Source organism: Rhinichthys klamathensis, unplaced genomic scaffold (assembly GCF_029890125.1).
Source record: "Rhinichthys klamathensis goyatoka isolate OS25496 unplaced genomic scaffold, OSU_Roscu_1.1 h1tg000005l_1, whole genome shotgun sequence".
Lineage (NCBI taxonomy): Eukaryota > Metazoa > Chordata > Actinopteri > Cypriniformes > Leuciscidae > Rhinichthys > Rhinichthys klamathensis.
The window spans coordinates 5,735,579-5,755,080 of record NW_026606558.1 but is presented as its reverse complement, the minus strand read 5'-3'; the positions used below and the strand labels follow the sequence as shown (position 1 = coordinate 5,755,080).

At 39.0% G+C, this 19,502-nt stretch overlaps 1 protein-coding gene across 1 annotated transcript; it reads right to left on the bottom strand.

Annotated features, from left to right (window-relative positions):
- Positions 1–78: 78 nt before the first annotated feature.
- On the bottom strand, positions 79–19,088 carry LOC130089090 (uncharacterized). The gene is made up of 7 exons (XM_056256183.1): positions 18,936–19,088; positions 18,712–18,836; positions 18,554–18,620; positions 4,965–5,115; positions 3,437–3,582; positions 3,063–3,173; positions 79–472 (listed from the first exon to the last, which is right to left on the bottom strand). The coding sequence occupies exons 1-7, from the start codon at positions 19,086–19,088 to the stop codon at positions 281–283; spliced, it is 945 nt and encodes a 314-aa protein (XP_056112158.1). The 3' UTR covers positions 79–280.
- Between the last annotated feature and the right edge of the window lie 414 nt (positions 19,089–19,502).

Genomic DNA, 19,502 nt, shown 5'->3' with positions numbered 1-19,502 from the left:
TGTACAAAGTTTCTTAAAATTGATGAATTACTACTGCAACACCTGTGATTTAAAAAAAAAAAAAATCACAAGTGACAATTTATTTTTACAGAAATTCAATTAATCATAAAATAGTGCATTCATGAGGCAATTTTGGCTTGTTTGAGTTTTCTTTGTGAGAGTAAAAAGTGACTGTGCTGTACATTTCTTTAAAATATAATTAAATTATCTCAGCTCCACCAATTATGTGCTTTGATGATTATTACCACTTTGTTTTTTATATTCAATTGTAAACTTCCACTTAAACCAGAGCCTGTTTTTTGCCATAGGTATCATTGAACCTTGATAAAAGGTAATCAAATGAATTAACAGGAGGATATTTATCGGATCCATCGCAGCATGAAATGATGGCTTCATCATCAGGGTGTACAAAGAAAGCCAAAGACTGGCGTGTGCTGGAGTCTCCTGCAGGGGGCATCAAAACCCTGTGAGCCTGAAGGGTTTAGAATAGAAAAGTTAAAGGGGTGGTATAATGCCCCTTTTTACAATATGTAAAATAAGTCTCTGTTGTCCCGAGTGTGTATGTGACGTTTTAGCTCAAAATACGTTTTAGCTCAATATCCCAATTCTTTACAGCATGTTAAAGTTGTCCCTTTTTGAAGGTCGGTAAAAACGTGTCGTTTCGTGTGTGTCCCTTTAAATGCAAATGAGCTGTTGTAAGATGCCTACAGGGTGACATGATATTGCATTTGTGTTGCGTACTGTATTGCATGTTAAAAGATGGATGCGACAGCTTGAGCTTGAAGTCACAAATGTGCTCTTCTACAACAACTCTTCCTCTTCTCAATATGGACTGCATGTTCCCGGGGGCGGGGTTTAATGTAAATTCTAGGATTGGTGATGTCACTATCCCGGGAGGAATGTCATGTAGTCCCTACCAGCCGTTTGTTGTAGTCCTTAAAAAAACGATTTCTTTAAAAGCAAATATCTCTCTTTGCTTTGAATGTTGCAACTTTGTAGATGTTGTTTATGCTCAAACAGCAACATTACACACTAACTAAAGTTAGAAAAGTGAAATCATAATCAACCACCCCTTTAAACAAGCATTTGCCAGTGCAATAGAGTGCATTAGTGCCTGCCTACTTTTTCAGCGGAGTTGATTCCGGATTTTTTTTTTTCCAATAGGGAAAATCTTCATTAAATCGTTTTAAGCCATGAACCAAACCACCATTCTTCTGCAGTAGATATTTTAAACACATTATGTTAAATATCCTCTTAATTTTTTTTCTATACTTTATTGTGTGGCTTATTGGGTATATTAAATTGACAATCAATTATTTTGGATACATTTATTATGGTTTGCAATATTTTATAATTTTATTTCAAATATTAAAATTTGAGATTAACCTGATAAAGAAAATATAATTTGTTGGGCCAGACAAGGCCTGCCTTTGAAGTTATGAATTAAATATATATTGAGGGAGACCGACTCGATTCCTTTATTCATGGTGTTCATAGGAGTGAACATTATCTTCTGCAGAGCTCTGTGTGTCATTTTCTATACAGCATCATGGGTAATGTAGTTTTCCACCAAGAAATCCACTTTTAAACAATTATTTTAGAAATAAGAAATTAAGTGAATATGGTAAAGATTGCTTCAACAAAAACATATACCATCAATTAACAACCTCATAGCTCACGAAAGGTCTGTCTTTAAAGGTAAGGTAGGCTAGCCTAGAAATCTAGACGCACCCTAGCGGCAGCAAAAATTATTTTGCAGCAAAGTGTAGTCTAGCAACTCTCCGTTGGCTTTTCGAGCTGGAAAAAACAAACTCTGGTCAGGCCAATCACATCGTGTATAAAGTTGGTGGGCGTGCTTAACAATGACGGCAGAGTTGTGACGGTTCCGCGTGATTTCCATAGGGAATTTCCCTGATAACCTTACTTGAAAACAAAGAAGATGCTGCTGGCGAACAGCGGTCTGTCGAATCGGATTTGGCCTCTGGAGGACTTGGAGTTTAGAGAATGTCACTTAAGTCATTCTTAAAAAAAGGAAGATGTGTTCGGAGTTTTGACGATCGGATACGGCAAAAGTTTAATTTATCAACTAGCTCCGCTGGTGGGAAAACGCATGGGACTCACTCAGCCACAGCCGTTCGTTGCTCTGGTTGGCTGTAGCGCTATCCGAGGAATATTGAAAGACACCGTTTATCCCGCCCCTTGGATTGAGGTATGCCAATTGTGAGTTCCAAGACCTAACATCTTGATGTAGGTCTGGCTTGCCAGGCTAAAGGTAGGCAATATTTTTTATAACACATTTTGTTATACTGGTTAAAACTCTTCTCATCCTGAGAGAAACCATTTTTATTTAAACATGTACATATATCTTCTGTGGAATTCTCAGGACTAGGGCTGTGCGATCTAGCCCTAAAAATGTATCACGATATAATGTTTCATATCGTTCGGTATCGATCATTATTGACATTTTTATAACCTTTTTTTTAAGACAAGGTTTAATATTATACCACTGTTTTTATTTATGTATTCACATTATTAAGGCAAACAACTAATTATATTAGTTTTAGCAGTCCAACACTTTACAATTTTTTATTTTATAAATGAGGGTAATCTTTGAAGGATGAACAAATAATGTTTTGGTCATCACGTTAAAAATAACATTTAAAAATGATAATATTTTTGTTTTGAAGTGCTGGAAAAAGATGTACGACACACTTGAAAGCATCTTACTATTCCTGCCAAACTTCCATGGTTACAGTTAGTGTTGCTACATTAAATCCATGGTGAATGTTGCTGATCTGTAGACTTAAAGCCTAGTTCATTCATGGCACAATGTTTCTCCTGGTTTCCACGTCAGCGCTGCTTGATCTTGGATCTTGTGCTTTCAAAGCTAGCCTATCTATTGCTAGCCGCTCTGAAATTGCCTACCCTACTTTTAAAGGTGAATAACAGTAGGTTATCGTCAAAAATCAATTTCCCTATGGAGAAAATTGGGAGTTTTTACTTCCGGAACCCGACTGTTGCACTCTATTAAATGAAATGCCTTATAAAGTTAAGAAACGTACCGCAGACACGTACACATCACTGGTCCACCTTTGCATCAGGTCTGCTATGTTAATCAGAACTGTTCCAGGAATGCTTGGAGCCGAAACGTATTCACCAGCCCGGTTCAGAACCTGGAGAACACACAGAGACATGCAGAGCCAAACACACAGTCACATGCATCCGTAATGATAGAGGACAACATTAAACATGGGGTACTTTCCTGTTATCCGAACCCCACGATGGCCTACCCCTAACCCCGCCCCTAAACCTACCCGTCACTAGGGTTAAGACCAATCAGGGATGACTATAGTTCTGAAATGGTATATGGTGGGGTCCGTATAACAGGAAAGTACCAAACATGGTAAAAAATATATATAGATATATTTATTTTCACCTGCAATCCACTCTCTGGGCTTTGGAAGAGCAGAGTGATGCTCCCATAATCCGAGTGTTCACCACAGCGCAGCTGATTTTCCTTCACACATGTGCTGTTCACCGGAGGGTAGTACAGAGACCGGAGTGTGGTTGCATTCACATCACCTTAAAACAAACCACAGCATAAAAGGTGTTTCTGAGCCATTGACTCACTAGGGCATAGGTCGGCAACCCGCGGCTCTAGAGCTGCATGCGGCTCTTAAGCGCCGCCCTAGTGGCTCCCTTGAGCTTTTTCAAAAATTTGAAAATGGAAAAAATATTTTTTGTTTTAATGTAATTTCTGTAGGAGGAAAAACATGACAAATATTCTTAGTTTTTCAACGTTGTAAAAATGTGTATAATAAATATTTAATTTCAACATTTCTGTCAATAAAGAATTTACGTCATAGACTGTGACACACGTGTCTGTCAGATCGGCGTGATGCTAGACCGGTGGCTGACAAACAAACAAACAAACCGGCGGGTGTGTCATGGGCCATGGACCCCAAGGGGAAAAAGAGAAAGATAGCTGAGCACTCCCAACGCAATAGAGTGCGGCGCGGAACTAGATTTGATGGGCGAGTGCGAGCGCGGGCGCGTGCGGTAATGCACTCACTCTACTAAAACAAAATAGAAACGATTTACAGGCCAGAATTTCTATTAATAACGTGTTTGCAGCATTGAGCGATGTAGCCAATCACAGACATGTGTTGATTTCTTGAACGCAATGGCCAATCAGAAGCATTTAAGATAGACTCCCCTCACCGCTCAAAACTGACGTTTTTGTTCAGTGCTGAATTCTGTATGCTGGCAAATCCTCTAATTATAACGAACAAAGTGTGGATATTATGAAAGATTCATTGTGCAGTCAGCTCCATTGATAATAACAGATGTGTGAGATCGCGATGAACTGTCAGCTTTTTAGGAATTATTAAGAGAGCGCACTTTGCGCGCATTCAGTCATGGCAAACCATGCACGCAGTAAACTGCTTGCTTTTATGTTAAATTAACAGTGGTTTGTGTTTTAATGCTTTATAATTTATCAGGAGGATGTATGGTGGCGACACGTATAGGCTAACTTGAAAGTATTTGGAGGTACAGAAAAAAGTCTATTTGTGGGCGGGAGCGGGACAAAACATAAATGTTGCGGGCGGGAGAAAGAAAGTCGAGAACGTCAGTTATAACGACCCACGCATTAAAAAATGGTCGGGTTAAAATCAGGCTCGGGCTCATAATTACGTTTAATGTGTCGGGCCGGGCTTGATTTTTTTTGGGCCCGATCTAAGCTCTAATTTGTAGCCGACTTATCGTTTTGATACTAATAAAGCTAATATATCACTTAGGCTACAGCATGTGTTGCCTTCATTATAAGGCTTATATAAAGCTTTTAATTTTTGCGGCTCCAGACAGATTTTTTTTTTTTTTTTGGGGTCCAATATGGCTCTTTCAACATTTTGGGTTGCCGACCCCTGCACTAGGGGGAAGAAGTAGTGCATACTTGTACTTACTTCCAATTTGCTTATGTGCGTTGAGGAAGACTTCTGGTTCCAGTTCCAACCCAAGAGCCATCAGTCGGAGCACTCGGAGAGAGAGATCCTTACAGCGCAGGAAAAATGATACATGGACATCTCGAAAATCATCTACTTCTGAAGGCCACTTCTGAGCACATTGAGAATGGAGGATTATTAAGTTTACAATCACGAATATTAGGGATATATTTTCTTAATGTTAACAACACTAAATATATTTGTCCCTCCCATATCATTATGTTTTTTTGTGTGTGTAAAAATACCATCATGTTGTCCTTTTTGGGATTAATATGAAACGAACACACAAAACCAAGGCTGCATCTGAAATTGCATACTCCCCTACTGTATAGTGACAAGAGTAGTATGTCCAAATTCACAGTACTCATAAAAGAGTAAGCAAAAGGTTCTGGATGACATATGGACCCTTTACTATCTCATGAGGCCATGGGAGAGGATTAGTGAATGGTATTAAAGGGATGCTGGTAAGTCACATGACAATGACAATGTGGCGAATGTACTGGTAGTATGTTCAGATTACATTCATACAACACATATTGAAACTATACAGATCATACGTTTTTAGAGGTTGCAAAGAAAAAATCATCCCAATCTGTGTACTTATGCACTATTCAATGGCATTTTGAAGTATAACTAGTGTGAGTAACGTTAGTGTGTTCACACTGAAAATTCCAAAAAGGTATACTTCAAATACCCCAATGATGCACATAATCCCCCGTTTAAAAAGTTTAAAAGATACTTCTTTATCCTTGTTTGTTAAGAGATAGCCATGTATACAAGAGTGTTTTTGCACTTTTCCTTGTCACACACAACTTCTCTGCACTCACTGCACAACTGCTACTTCGCGACGTTCTACTGTAACCGTCTACAACGGGAGAACAGCTGATTTGGCGTAGTCGCTACTACGTGAAAGATTAAGAAAGTTAATGTTATGTTTTATGGTATGTGGCATTGCAATTTTTTATGTATCAATAAATGCCCAAAGCAACCCTTTCCTGCTTTTTAAAATCACTTTCTTTATTTGTTTTTTGTCAAATGATTAGATTATCCCCTATGCCATACTCTTTACTGTTGCTTAGTGATTTTTGCATTCTTTAGCTACGGCAGTTAACCGTTTACTTCCGGCTGCCGTTGCCGTTCCATCAGCAGCTGTTGCTTAAAGTCCCTATTGTTGTCAAAACTGCAACAGAGTTTCGCCTCGGTACTTCTGTACTCTTGTTCAAAGTTCACATTAGGGGTGCGCCAAAATATCGATATGGCGATATCTCACGATATTTACTCCCGCGATCGATTCTCGATGCGCTCTTGCCAAGTATCGATCTTAAAAGCCGTTATAAAACGCTCTATTCATTATCCGAGTTGACTGGATTTGACTAGCTTTCATGAGGCACACACGCAAAGTCTCTCGCTCTCTCCCTCTCTGCCGTGCTATGTATGTTATGCGCGCAGTAGGCTGTTCTGTCTCGCATGCGCGCTCTAGATTCCGGGAGATTTGAGCTAATTTGCAGGCATCAGGGAGACGCTATCATTATGCGGGAGACTCCCGGAACTTCCGGGAGACTTGGGATGTCTGGCTTTGCAAAAGTCCGCAAAACGGGAAACACGACCACATGTACAGACACCTCACGCGGCATCACCCGGAGCTCTGTGAGAAAGCCGTGGTTGGTGCTGGCTCGAAGCCGACACACCCCGGCGTAAACATTTTTATTACGACTGATTGCAGCAATGTTACACTAAAATAGTGTCTGTGACTGTTTTGTTGCAGCTGATAAGACACAAGTTGTTTTTGTTATTGTGTTTCATCTCAAAAAATAAATGGAGATTAATTTTCCTAATTAAAAAAAAATTGTATTTCTTAAAACATTATATATTGTGAGTTATTACTGATAATATGCCGATTATTGCAGTATCGCCATATCGTGATATTATCGGTATCGTGAACAATGTATCGCATTTCGTATCGTATCCTGAAGTACCCAGCGATTGCCAGCCCTAGTTCACATCTAGCCAAGTCCAGTTCAAATCCCCGGATGTGTAATCCCCTTTACCGAGGATGCATCGAAAGGTGACTTGTGCTTGTGCGGACTTGAGACAGCCAGGTCTCCCAGACTGCATATCGCACCAACCAGCAAGCATCAATAAGCAATAACAAAGGAGAAAACCCGCGTAATATAAAAATACTGTTATTGTGTCACGAAATGTAATTTTAAGAGTGTTTCAGGCGAGAATGTAGTTTTTTAAAGCTCAAATCTGTGGTTTATTTATAAAGATAGCGCCTATTTGAAAAATGTATCTGACGTTTTGGAGTTTAACGCTCATTAACCCCGACTGGAACAGCTTTTCCTCGGCTAGTCCTTATGATGTTTGCCGCTGGCTCTGATGTCTCTAGTCTAGTGCAGAGCCATAGAGAGAAAGAGTTGCGACACGCTTTGATGCCGCCGCGACGGCTGTCACGTGGTTAATGTAAGCCCCAATCGTTCCAAAACATACGCGGGCTGTCATGTTCTTCTTCTATGGACAGACAGCAGCGATTGCATTATTAAACGGTAAATATAAAATAAAACACACACACACAAGTAATTTTTAAGCAGTTATTGCATTTTGTTAATGTCAGTTTTGCATTTGGAGAGGCAGGGTGACAACTTAGATAAGTTTTAGGCTATATTTTTGGAGGGAAAAGCTCAGTGTTCATGTTCGCGTGGGTAGTAGCACTGGCTTTAGCGGCTCTAACTTAACTTTTCCATGTCATTCATCTGATGATGGACGTCTCATGATATTTATTTTAGCACAACTGGGCTGTATTAGGCTATTGATTCCCGTGATCTTGCTTATAAATTCCGATTCAGTCATTGGCCTCCCTTCGTTGTTCACGCAAAGAGGTCTGCAGTCCGTTCAGAATTCCAACCAACATAAAATATAAATACCGTATATACCCGAATATAAGACGACCCTGAATATAAGACGACCCCCACATTTTCCAGACTTATTTTTAGGGAAAAATAGATTTTTGTGGAAAAAATCTGGTTTTCAACAGAAAATAATTTTAAGAGCAAATTTCCGAGGCGTTGTTCCAAATGGCTCGCATCACCTGTGCCTCGTGTAGAGGCCCGCTCGTCGGGGGAGACCGGCACATATGCGCTTCCTGCAACTGCCCTGAGTGCGACCATAGACTGTAAAAAAAAGATGGACAACGCCCCTTCGCTCTTTTCCATTGGAGAGAACTGAAGCCGCCAGTGTCCCGATATGGCGCTGACATATTGGAACTTGAGTCTGCACAGTAGCGTTTTCGGGACCAGTCATGCGCAGTCGTGAGCAGGAAGTAAAGCCGCGAAATCAAGGCCCCGCCCCCACTCTCGCTGAATCAATCGTAAGCACACGCCCCGGCACTTTTGGGGGGGCGGGGACAAACTGATTAGTTCAGGTGTGCCTGACAAGTGGCCATTAGTCAGGCACACCTGAACTAATCAGTTTGTCCAATAATGGCAGACAGGAAACAAAGGAGCTGCCTGAAGTTCAGGAAGTAGTGCAGCTGTGCATAGAGCCTATTGGTGCTACTCTTGATTTTCCCATGATAAAAGCACAATGTACTTGAGAATGCATGTTGTGTAAGCAAGTATGTCACAGTTCCATATCCATCCTGGCTCGCATCAGAAAAATGATGCAACTGTGCATTTGTGATGTCACCAAAGTTGGGAGGTTTTAAACATCTGGGAAGCACAAAACTGTCCAGATGGTGAAGTTCTTGCAGCCATGTGGTCCATTTTTTAATAACCAATTCAGGCAAGACATCATCCCATCCTGAATCTCCTTTGCAGGTATCTTGCAAGATTTTTTTTGCAGACAACACTACAGGACTCACAATTCCTAACGGATCGTAGATGGAACCAATCATGGATAGGATTCCTCTTCTGGTCAGAGGTCTGTCTTTGGTTGCAATCTTGAACTTGAATACGTCAGACTGAATGCACCACTGCACTCCCAACACTCTCTTAACTGATGGAGAATCCCAATCCATACTCAAGTCTTTCACTGTCTTTGCTCTTTGATCCTCCGGTATTGCGTCTAGCACTTGACGCCTGTTGCTCATCCATTTTGTGAGCCTAAATCCACCCTTGGCACATATGGATACAAGCTCCTGGTAAAAAGTTATCGCTTGTTCAACTGAAGTAACTGAAACCAAACAATCATCAACATAAAAGGAATGTTGAACTGCTTTTTATGATCTTGTGCACATTTCCTAAGTGCAAAGTTTGCGCAGCTAGGAGATGATGTTGCTCCAAAGAGGTGTACCCGCATCCTAAAGTCCCCATCTGGCCACCAAAGAAACCTTAACAAATCAACATCATCAGCTGGCACTCTTACTTGATGGAACATTGATTCAACATCTGCCATGATCACCACTGGTTCCTTTCGGAATCTTATCACCCCAATGAGTGAGTTGGTAAGGTCTGGTCCTTGCAAGAGTTGAGCATTAAGTGATGTTCGCTGAAAACTTGCTCCACAATCAAATACCACACGGATTTTTTCTTAGTAGGATGGTAGCAGAGTTTCCGCTAGAAAAAAATGGTGCCGGTCAAAGTGACCGGCAGAGGTTTCGGTAAACGGACATTTTGATGATATGCCGGTCAAATATCGCCTCTTAATTAGTCAAGTTGAGGAAAACTGGAGGCAGGCTATATAACTTAAAAAATGACATAATCAGGCCTTATAGAATGCTACATGTTATTATATTAGCCTAACTTTCAAATAGACGGAAAAAACCATGAACGTCCGATTGGCGTCAATCAACACCAATTGTTTTTTACTATGGTTTCACACACATTCACTTTTTGAAACATTGAGGCACGGATGTACCTAACACAAATAAATAAAAAATCTCCAGTTAACTAGTAGATCATTCATTTAGTTCGCTATTAAATAAGAGATCTAGCGCTAAAATCAGTTGTTTTTTAAATCAAGCTGAGCGCTCGTGTCCGCTGCTATCAGTTGCATGGACGACGCGCTGCGCGAGTTGCGCAATCTTCACTCGGGCGCGCGTTTCAATCTATAGCCGTTGCGGAGACTCTACACAGGCGAAGCACTGCTACTTGGGCGCAGAGATATCACGCAACACCTGAAATAAAGCTTGCCACAAAGAACCGGCGAAAGTAATGATTATGCATGAAACATTTAAATTGCTGATAAATTGATAAAGTTGACGATGCAGACTCGACATCTTCTTCGCAGTAGTGAACGCGCCTAGAGAGAGAAATGCACACTTCATATGAATAAATTCTTATTTATTAATTCAGGCAAATTTGTTGATGAAACATTGATTAAAATGAAGATACAATTTATACAAAACGAAATAAACTTTAAAGAAAGGCATTCTACAAAACAAAACTAAATAACTGGTCAAAATCATGTCTGACCAATTCCAAATGTTTTCCGATATAGGCCTATTGGTAATCTTATGATCCTATCTTACTCATCTCATGCGGTTCCCTTTTTATATAGCCTAATCAACATAGATGAAATAAAAAAAAGAATAACATTATATTTTTTATAAATATGAAACTTATATTTAAATTTTTTTACTTATAATAAGCGTCACACCGCTCTGCTTTGCTCACATGCTCTGGGGTGTAGCCTAATGCATGTGTGCGTGCATGTGGTGGAGGGGTGCGATTTTCGAATAATAATCAACCCAGCGATCTTCGAATATTATTTTTGCTTGAAAATTTCGTTTTGTATAAATTGTATATTAATTTTAATCAATGTTTCATCAACAAATTTGACTGGATTAATAAATATGAAGCAAATATAGTGGACAATATATAGGCTAATAGGCTAATCAGGACACGGAGGCGTCGGCGCGTGCACACTTCTCTCTATAGGCGCGTTCACTACTGCGAAGATGGCGAGTCTGCATCGTCAACTTTATCAATTTATCAACTTTATCAATAATATCAATGGACCTGGCCATATTTGAAACGTCTCACTCAATCGTTCGTTGTTTAGGTCTATATTACAGCGGCGTGCGCTTTATTTGAAATGCAGCATGCGATGTTATTTAATAACTTTCTAAGGTAGAGCCTGTTCCTATAAAAGGTCGGTGTATTTTTGCTTTATACATTTTAGGCTTATTCTCAAATTCATATTGTGTTAGGGGGCGGGATTATTACGCAATTTTAATTGGACAATTTGACCGGAGAGATTTAATTTTGGCGGACATTTCATTTTTTTCCCGGCCAATGTCCGGTAATTACCGGACAACGGAAACCCTGGATGGTAGACACCATGATGTGGGATGTACCAGATCTTTCCATCACTGCGTGTCATATCCTCTGCAGGTACTTGCTCTGCATAACCTTTGGAGACCATATCCTTCACAAAGGCTTTATAGTCAGCAAAAAAACCTGAATCTTTTTGAAGTCTCTTCTTTAGATGAAAGGCACGTTGCTCCACAACTTTTTGATTGTTTGGCATTTGAACTCTCTTTCTCAGAGGTAAACCAATTTCATAATGCCCATCAACAAGTTTGACAGAATGTGTCACCATTTCCATGAATTTTTGATCTTTTGAATAGCCAGTTTGTTCATATTGGCTACATTCTGGGAAGTCTGTTTTAAACTGCTGTTGCCATAAGTCTTCCAAATTTATACTGAAATTCTGTTGACAGTGACTTCTGGCTGAGCACAATCCATTTGGTTATCGCTGTCTCCAGAGAGTGGGCCATTCACAGTCCATCCCAACATTGTCCTGATTGCATAGGGTCCATCATTTACGCTGCGGATTACCTCTAATGGTTCCAAAGCTTTGGGAACATTTGTCCCTATCAGCAGCTCAATCCCTGCCTCAATCTCAGGTAAATGAACACTTTAAATGAGGCCATCTGTGAAGATCTCTTCCTCTTGGTATATTCCCTTTATGAACAGGCATACTTTCCTGTGTATAAACTTGACGTAATTCACAAAAGTTGTGACCATTCAAGCCAGCTACCTCCAGTCCAGATAAAACATGACTACTTACAACCTTTTCTTGCCCCATAGTTCGTAGAAGTATGCGCACTTTGTTCCCTGTGAGGTTGAGTCTTCTCATTAAACTCTCCGTACAAAACACAGCAGTGCTCCCTTGATCTAAAAAAGTGGTGACAATTTTGCTGCCTTTTTTGGCCTTGATCTATCGGTTCCCTTTACTTTGGGAACGATATGCAGCAAAGTAGGATGTCTAAGACCACAAATATCACAATAAAGACGGTTTTTGCACTCTTTGCTGATGTGGCCAATACACAAACACCCAAAACAAATTCCACTTTCTTTCAAGAAGCCAAACTTCTCTTTTTGGGATTGTTTTCTCAACTGAGGACACATACCCAATGTGTGTGCACCTCTACAGCAGAAACATTCTTTCATATCAAATCCAACCTTTTTCTTTGCTGTATTTTCGGATTCATTTTCTTTGCTCGCAGCGACCACTGTGGTAGTAAAGCTGGTTCCTTTTATTCCAGGCCGAAATTGTGATTTTGGTCTCTTCGCATCTTTATTAGTTGCTACAGGAACATCCTGCATGTTTCCAAATACTGGGTCGGTTACAACTTTGACTTGATGTTCTAAAAAGTGAACAATATCAATGAAGGGAACTCTGGCTTGTGAACTACAAGAAAGACATAGACGCACTGTTCTCCATTTATCCCGGAGTCTGTAGGGCAATTTCTTTATGATTATCATCATATTAGCAGGCATGTCCAGATCATACATATACTGCACTTCCTCCATGACGTTACCACAGCCTCTAAGAAAAAGACTGAATTCTTACAAAGCATTCACATCTTCAGCTTTAATTTGAGGCCATGAAAGAGCTTTATTAATATAAGCAGATGCAACCTTCTGTTCATTGCCAAAATGTTCCTGCAACAAAGTTTTGGCTCTAATGTATCCTCTTTGTGGATCAATATGCTGACAACTCTGTATCAAATCCCTTGGAAAACCGACAGTATACTGTTCAAGGTAATACAGGCAATCACTGTCGTTATCTGTCTTACTTTCAACGCTATTTTTGAAAGCTCTCATGAATGCATGATACTGTAATGGATCACCATCAAACACGTTAAGATCTTTCTTGGGCAAGGATGATAAACATTGCTGTTTTAACAATAGTGTTGTTATTTCATTTTGCTTTCTCATTATTCCCAATATGTTATTTTGCTCTCCATCGTTGGATTCATCATGGGAATTTAATACATTTCCTTGTGATCTCTGTTCCACTGTTTGGCATCTAGATGGGTGTTGTTTCACTAGATGAGGCTGTAAGAATACCGGTTGTTGTACAATTGTCTCTTTAGGCCTTGCACCTGATTCCATTTACTCATGCCTTGATCTTTTTTCTCTTAGAAGCATTGGAGGAACAAATGATTTAGCACTGGCATTAAAACTTTGTGTTTTCTTTTGTTCATTCTCTAAATTGGAATGTTTCCTTCCTGAACGGTCAGATTTACTGCTTGACACACTCTGAGATTTCAAAACATTCAATTTGGAAAATTTGAATTGTAATTTCTCCATGCAAATTATTCATATTCATTCTTTATTGTCCTCAATAGAGGAAATTTGTTTCCACAGGCTGTACCAGGAGCAACATTCAACACTCATAACATACACTTATACACATTGTACACATAAATTAGGCTTTCTGTGAATTCAACGCCCTTATGGCGGAAATTACAAAGCTCCTCCCTAGCCGTGATTTTTTTATGGGGTAGCTATCTACGACCTGAGGGAAGAAGGGTGAAACATGAGTTAAGCGGGTGGCTCTGATTTTTTTTATGATGGTGTTTGCTCTGCGAATGATAGCAGCGTCAATGAGAGCCGGCAAATTGGGTGTGGGAAGGCCTCTTATTTTTGAGGAAGTGTTAGTGATTTTAAGAAGCTTGTTTCTATCAGTGAGTGAAAGCATAGTGAAATAGCAGGTGGCACAGTACAGAAGAACGGGTTCAATGAATTAAGTTAACAATTTTAGTTGCTATAACTTATTATGCTATACTAAAGTTAGAACAAATTAAGTTGTTCTTTCTTTTTCCGTAACTGTTCCTCTTGATCCTCCAGCTCATGCTTATCCTTCAAGAATTTTTGTTGTGCCCTTAATGCTGCCATGCAGCCTCTGCTTTGAGACTTACAGAAGAAGTAGATGATGCCACAGATCTCTTTTCTGTTGTTGAGCTTTGAATTTTCCCCACATTTGATACACTGTCAGTTGGTTTGATGTCATCTTGTAAAAATGATGCATGATCTATCACTTGAGGATTGGGAAACTCTTCCTGCATTGCACCAGCACAAGACTAAACAGACATAACATTCTCCAATGATCCTTCTGGTTCACTCAACAAATGTTGAAATCACTTCTTTAAATGTGTTGCTGTATTTCATAATACTCCAAAACCATTCATTTTGTTTTTCCTGTTCATCTTTAGGAAGTAAAGGAATCGCCATGTCATGCATCTTGCTGGCATTTTCACAAAGCTGAACATGAGTTTTAAACTGAATTTGCATCTGGGAGGTATTTTCCTTTCTTTTCATCAGATTTTTAATCTCTGGTATCTGGCTCTTAATTTTGTTTACATTTGATTTTCGTTTCATTTGCAAACTTTCAATTTTATTCGCCAAGGCCTTTGCAGTAAGTTTAGTTTCTCTTTTACCGCAATCCATTTCAAAGCCAGTGACGTCATCAACACTCACTTCACTCATGTTTGTTTTCTCACAACTCAACAATGTTCATATATTCATTCAAATCCTCCAACATCACAGCGTCAGCAACACGCAAACAAACGCCGTCAACATCGCGACATTACTTTTCGACACAAACGGATCGCCAACGATAAGCTTTAAACACCAGAGCTCTGTGCAAACTCCACTGAAGCCAAACAACAAACAATAACACAACCGTGCGATCATCCCCAATGGATAGATAGCGACGAACACAATTCAATCTGCGCGCAATCCAATACTGCACAGCTGATTAGAACAAAGCCCAACAGGCTTACCTATGCGGTGATTGTTTGCTTGCTTCTCTTCTGAGCTTTGCTGATCAAGTTTCGCTGGCGTTTCAACTTCCGCGGTGGCTTTAGAATTCCTTTCCTTGTTGTAATTGTGCAGAATCCTATCCTCCGTGGTGCGATGTGAACCGTTTGGCGTGTCCGCTGACATCGATGAGGCAAATTATCTTTTACTAGCAATCCTTTATTGCTGGCTGATGTTTCTTGATGGTACAAAGTTCAGTGGTCAACAAAGAATACATCGGCCCTGCTCACCCCCTCTCACCTAACTTAATCAGTGAACAGGTGACTAATATTCACATTCCCACGTAATCCCGTGACCCGCCACTAGGATCACGTGACAATAAAAAACATTAACTCTTTCATGTCTACTACATACATATAAGCACATTATATGCATAACCCTAACCCATTTAAATAAATTAATTGTGTATATAATATTATATATAGGCATATATAAAATATTATTAAAAATATTATATATTAGTTACCGTAAGTTAGCTGAGTCATTCCACGAAACCGGTACGATTTGGAGTTACACATTTTTGGATTTTTTACCAACATGTATTTCTTTTCTGAACACCCCACAACATTAATGACATATTTAACTTCCAGAAAAACATATTTTCCCACCTCAGGCATTAAATACTTTTTATTATTGGTAATTATAAGATATGGGCGCTATTAGTCTTCAACCCCGTTATGGACAATATGGGAGCTCTCTGAATATAATTATAAAATATATTTGTAATGAAATCAACATTTTCCTATTAGTCAGATGTCCCTCACACTAATTCAGTAATTGCAAATGTAAAATGTACATATTTCACACTTATGCTATACTAAAGCCTGAAATGGGCACTTTTTGTGACAGCAACCTCATCATTTTTGATCAAAGATGTGGCTTAACTTCAGAATTTGAATTAAAATCAGTATTCTTATGATTGCTCTGAACATTTTAGACTGAGTTCAACAAACAATAATTTACTTTTTCATAAACGTTAAAAAAAAATCATAAAAATGTAGGTGTGACGGGGTTGAGACTAGGGTAACAGGGTTGAAGATGGTAACGGGGTTGAAGAGACAAATACAGCTTAACATATGAGTAGTTGTTTTTTCACACTGTTTGTGTGTGGTTTTTTTTTACATGTGCGCATGCTTCGTGGCAAAGAAGTAACAGGGTTGAGTGTGACGGGGTTGTGATTTTTTGCTAAAAATGGCCACTGCTCGATATGTAGTGAATAACAGGAGAGCACATGGAATGCATGATATTAAGAAATCATGTATGCTTTTGAAATAACAAAGATCATTTTCACAAGTAATAGAATTCTATCTTTATTTGATGTAACGGGGTTGAGTCGTTGAGCTTGACAACCACAATATCACAATTCTAAATAAGTTATAGTTATAAAAGTAGTTGGTAACTTGCCTGTGTCTGCACACAATGTTGTTCAGAAGACTTCTATGATGTCACTTCCTGTTGTTGATGATGTCACATAAGGATCTGTTCATTATTTTTATGGGGGAGAATGATGTGTGAAACGGGGTTGAGGGATTACTGAGGTACGGAACTAAATAATGTGATTTTAATGAATAATAATGAATTTATTTAAAAAAAAACATTACCAGCAAAAAAGCACAGATAGATATTCATGGGAATGGCAAAATGTATGGACTTTTTTTCTAATTGTATTATTCATATTCCAAGTACACTTTCATAGAAGGCCATGAGGGACATGACAAAATAGGTGGTGTCAACTGAAAAAACAAGATAATTTCTAATATAAAGATAAAATGTTTGTCATTATTTTTAAACTCTATTAAAGGAGACATTTCAATTGATACAAAAAGCTTTTAATAATAGATTTTGGTGACCCAATAGGTAAAATACACTTAAAAAGGTCAGAGGGACTCGACCGGTTTCGTGGAATGACTCAGCAAACGTTAGTGAAGTGTTGGTCAAGTAAGCTATAGCTGCAATTAACCTATTATCTTCCAATAAACATTTACTAAAACTGGCTACATAAAATATAACTACAGACTACATTCACGAGAGGTCGGCTAATGTGTGTAAAAGTAAAAATACAGTAATTTAATTAATTTACCAGCGAGCGTACTTCGGAAGCACTGAAAATGAATGGGGTTCAATGCTGGAACTATCAGTGTTTGGAACTATTGGCTGCTCCACAACACGCGTTACTTCCGCATTCCAAAGTTCCCATACATACAGTCGGCAACTAGTAATAGTTGGGGGGCGTGGTCGGCGTGGGGGAAAACACCGCGAACGTCGTGTGTATTTGAATGACAAAAATGTCTTATTGCAAGGCATTGACGCCTGCCGACAGGCAACGATACATTGCAAAATTAACTGCAATAGGATCAATGTATAATTTTTGTTTATATTGGCAGTACAGAAAACTACACAACAACTTTTCTGCATGATTGTCGCGTGTATTTCAATGAGCGCCAAGGCAATTTTTCCCCCACGGGGTAAATTCACATCACGTGACGGGGCGTTCCCGGGGGCGTTCCCAGACCAACCGTCTGTATCTATGGAGTGTCACAACTCTTTCTCTCTATGGCTCTGGTCTAGTGGTTAAACATGAGATATAATTTGTCTTGTGTAAGTCGATCTTTGGTCTCATTAATCTGTTTGTTCTATGGCAAATCGGTTTGGCTGAGGTCAAAGTGAAGTTTCATAACTTATTTAGGCATTAACTTTAACTTTGTAGCCTATTAACGACTGAATTGTTTGCTTTATTTTTTATTGTATGGCTATTGGCTTCTTATACTTTTATACTGGATATTATTGATCATTAAAACTGACATTTAACAAAAAGAGACAGGGTTGCGTAATATAATTTTATATATTTTAAAATATAGGCTAGCCTACATTCTCTTCACTGTATGTAGCCTACATGTATAATAATAAAATAAAATGACACAACCCTGTCTCTGTTTGTTAAATGTCAGTTTTAAATCAAAAGAAAAGGAGCAGGGTTGTGTTTTATATTTCGTGTTGTTATAAATATATGCAATGAAGATAATCAATGTAGCCTACGCGTTGCCTGAACCAAATTTGTGTGGCTATTAATATGTTAAAGTTTTGTTTGTTTTTTAATAAAAAGAGGCAGAGTGGTGTTTTATAACATATTTCGTTTTATTGTTGCCTAAAATATATAAAGAGATAACCGAGTAGCCAGAGCGAGCTGAGTGACGCGATCAAGAACGCCGCTGTTCCATTTGCAGAAAAAACGGACTCGCGGACTCTCGTCCTCGGGAGTTCGTTCTTCTCAGTCGAAAGTGGCAAGTCCGAACTACAGAGGACGCAGGTCCGAAGTTTGCCGGTATTGAGAAACGGCATGTGATTTCGGACACCGCCTACTTCTAAAAAAAAAAAAAAAACACAGCTTTTGTTGAACTTTTGACTCGAAAAACTTATACTTATAACGATGTGTAGCCTTTGTCAATCTTTGAGAGACAGAAAGAAGAAGAGATGAGAAGAAATTGGTAGGCTATTTACGTTATCCCCGCTCAAAGATGTTATATTATACGCCTCCTTCAGATCACCGGGACGGCGAGGATTCAGACTGTGCAATGACAGGATTTAAAACAATTAAAATGTTTGTCCATAATTCGTGAGTTTTACAGTAATGCTTCTGAATGTTGAGACTGACGTGCCTTTCAGTTTCTACCGAAACCCAGCCATGGTTTACATTACATGAGAAACTTCCCCTGCTGAAAGGCTTCTTCATGTCTTCTGGCAAACAGAAGAACTTCTTTGAAACATGCATGACTTTTTCCACCTAAAACAGTGAACAGAGAAATAATAGAGAAATAATCCGCTACAAACAAAATAGAACGTCTCTTAAGTAACAAGAATGTTTAAAAAAAAAATCACAAACCTCTTCCTGATTTATGCCCGTGTTTTTCAAATAAACAAATCCCACTTCGGTAAAGGCCTTTCTCAATTCTTTACTTAACTTTTCCAAGTCAACATCCGATTCATTGCCCTTTCCCAGTTCGTAGACACTGAAATCCAAGACAGGTATCTCCATTCTTTCTCGAGACAACAAAACTTAGGCTATTAAAATTCTTTCGAAGAAGAAACCGTGAGCAAAAGGATCTCCGCTTATTTTAGTGCAGCGCAGTCCGTAATGGAACAGTTGAGCAAATGTAGGGAAATAAAGATCCATCATATGACCAAACTTTGGGGAACAAAGATCACTGGATCCGCCTATTCTCAACGTGCCGCTGTTTTGCAGTGAGTGTAGGCTACTGTTTAAACTTTGTAGTATGCAGTCTAGGCTACAATACACGTTCAATAGCCTACCTTTTCCAGTGGGAAAAAGATTCCAGAATGCTTTCTGAAAGCAATATAGAATGATATGTGCAGTGGTATTGATCATATTGGTTACTATGCATTTTATATTAAAAACAGAATGCTTCCAAAAAAAAAAAGGTCTTAACCA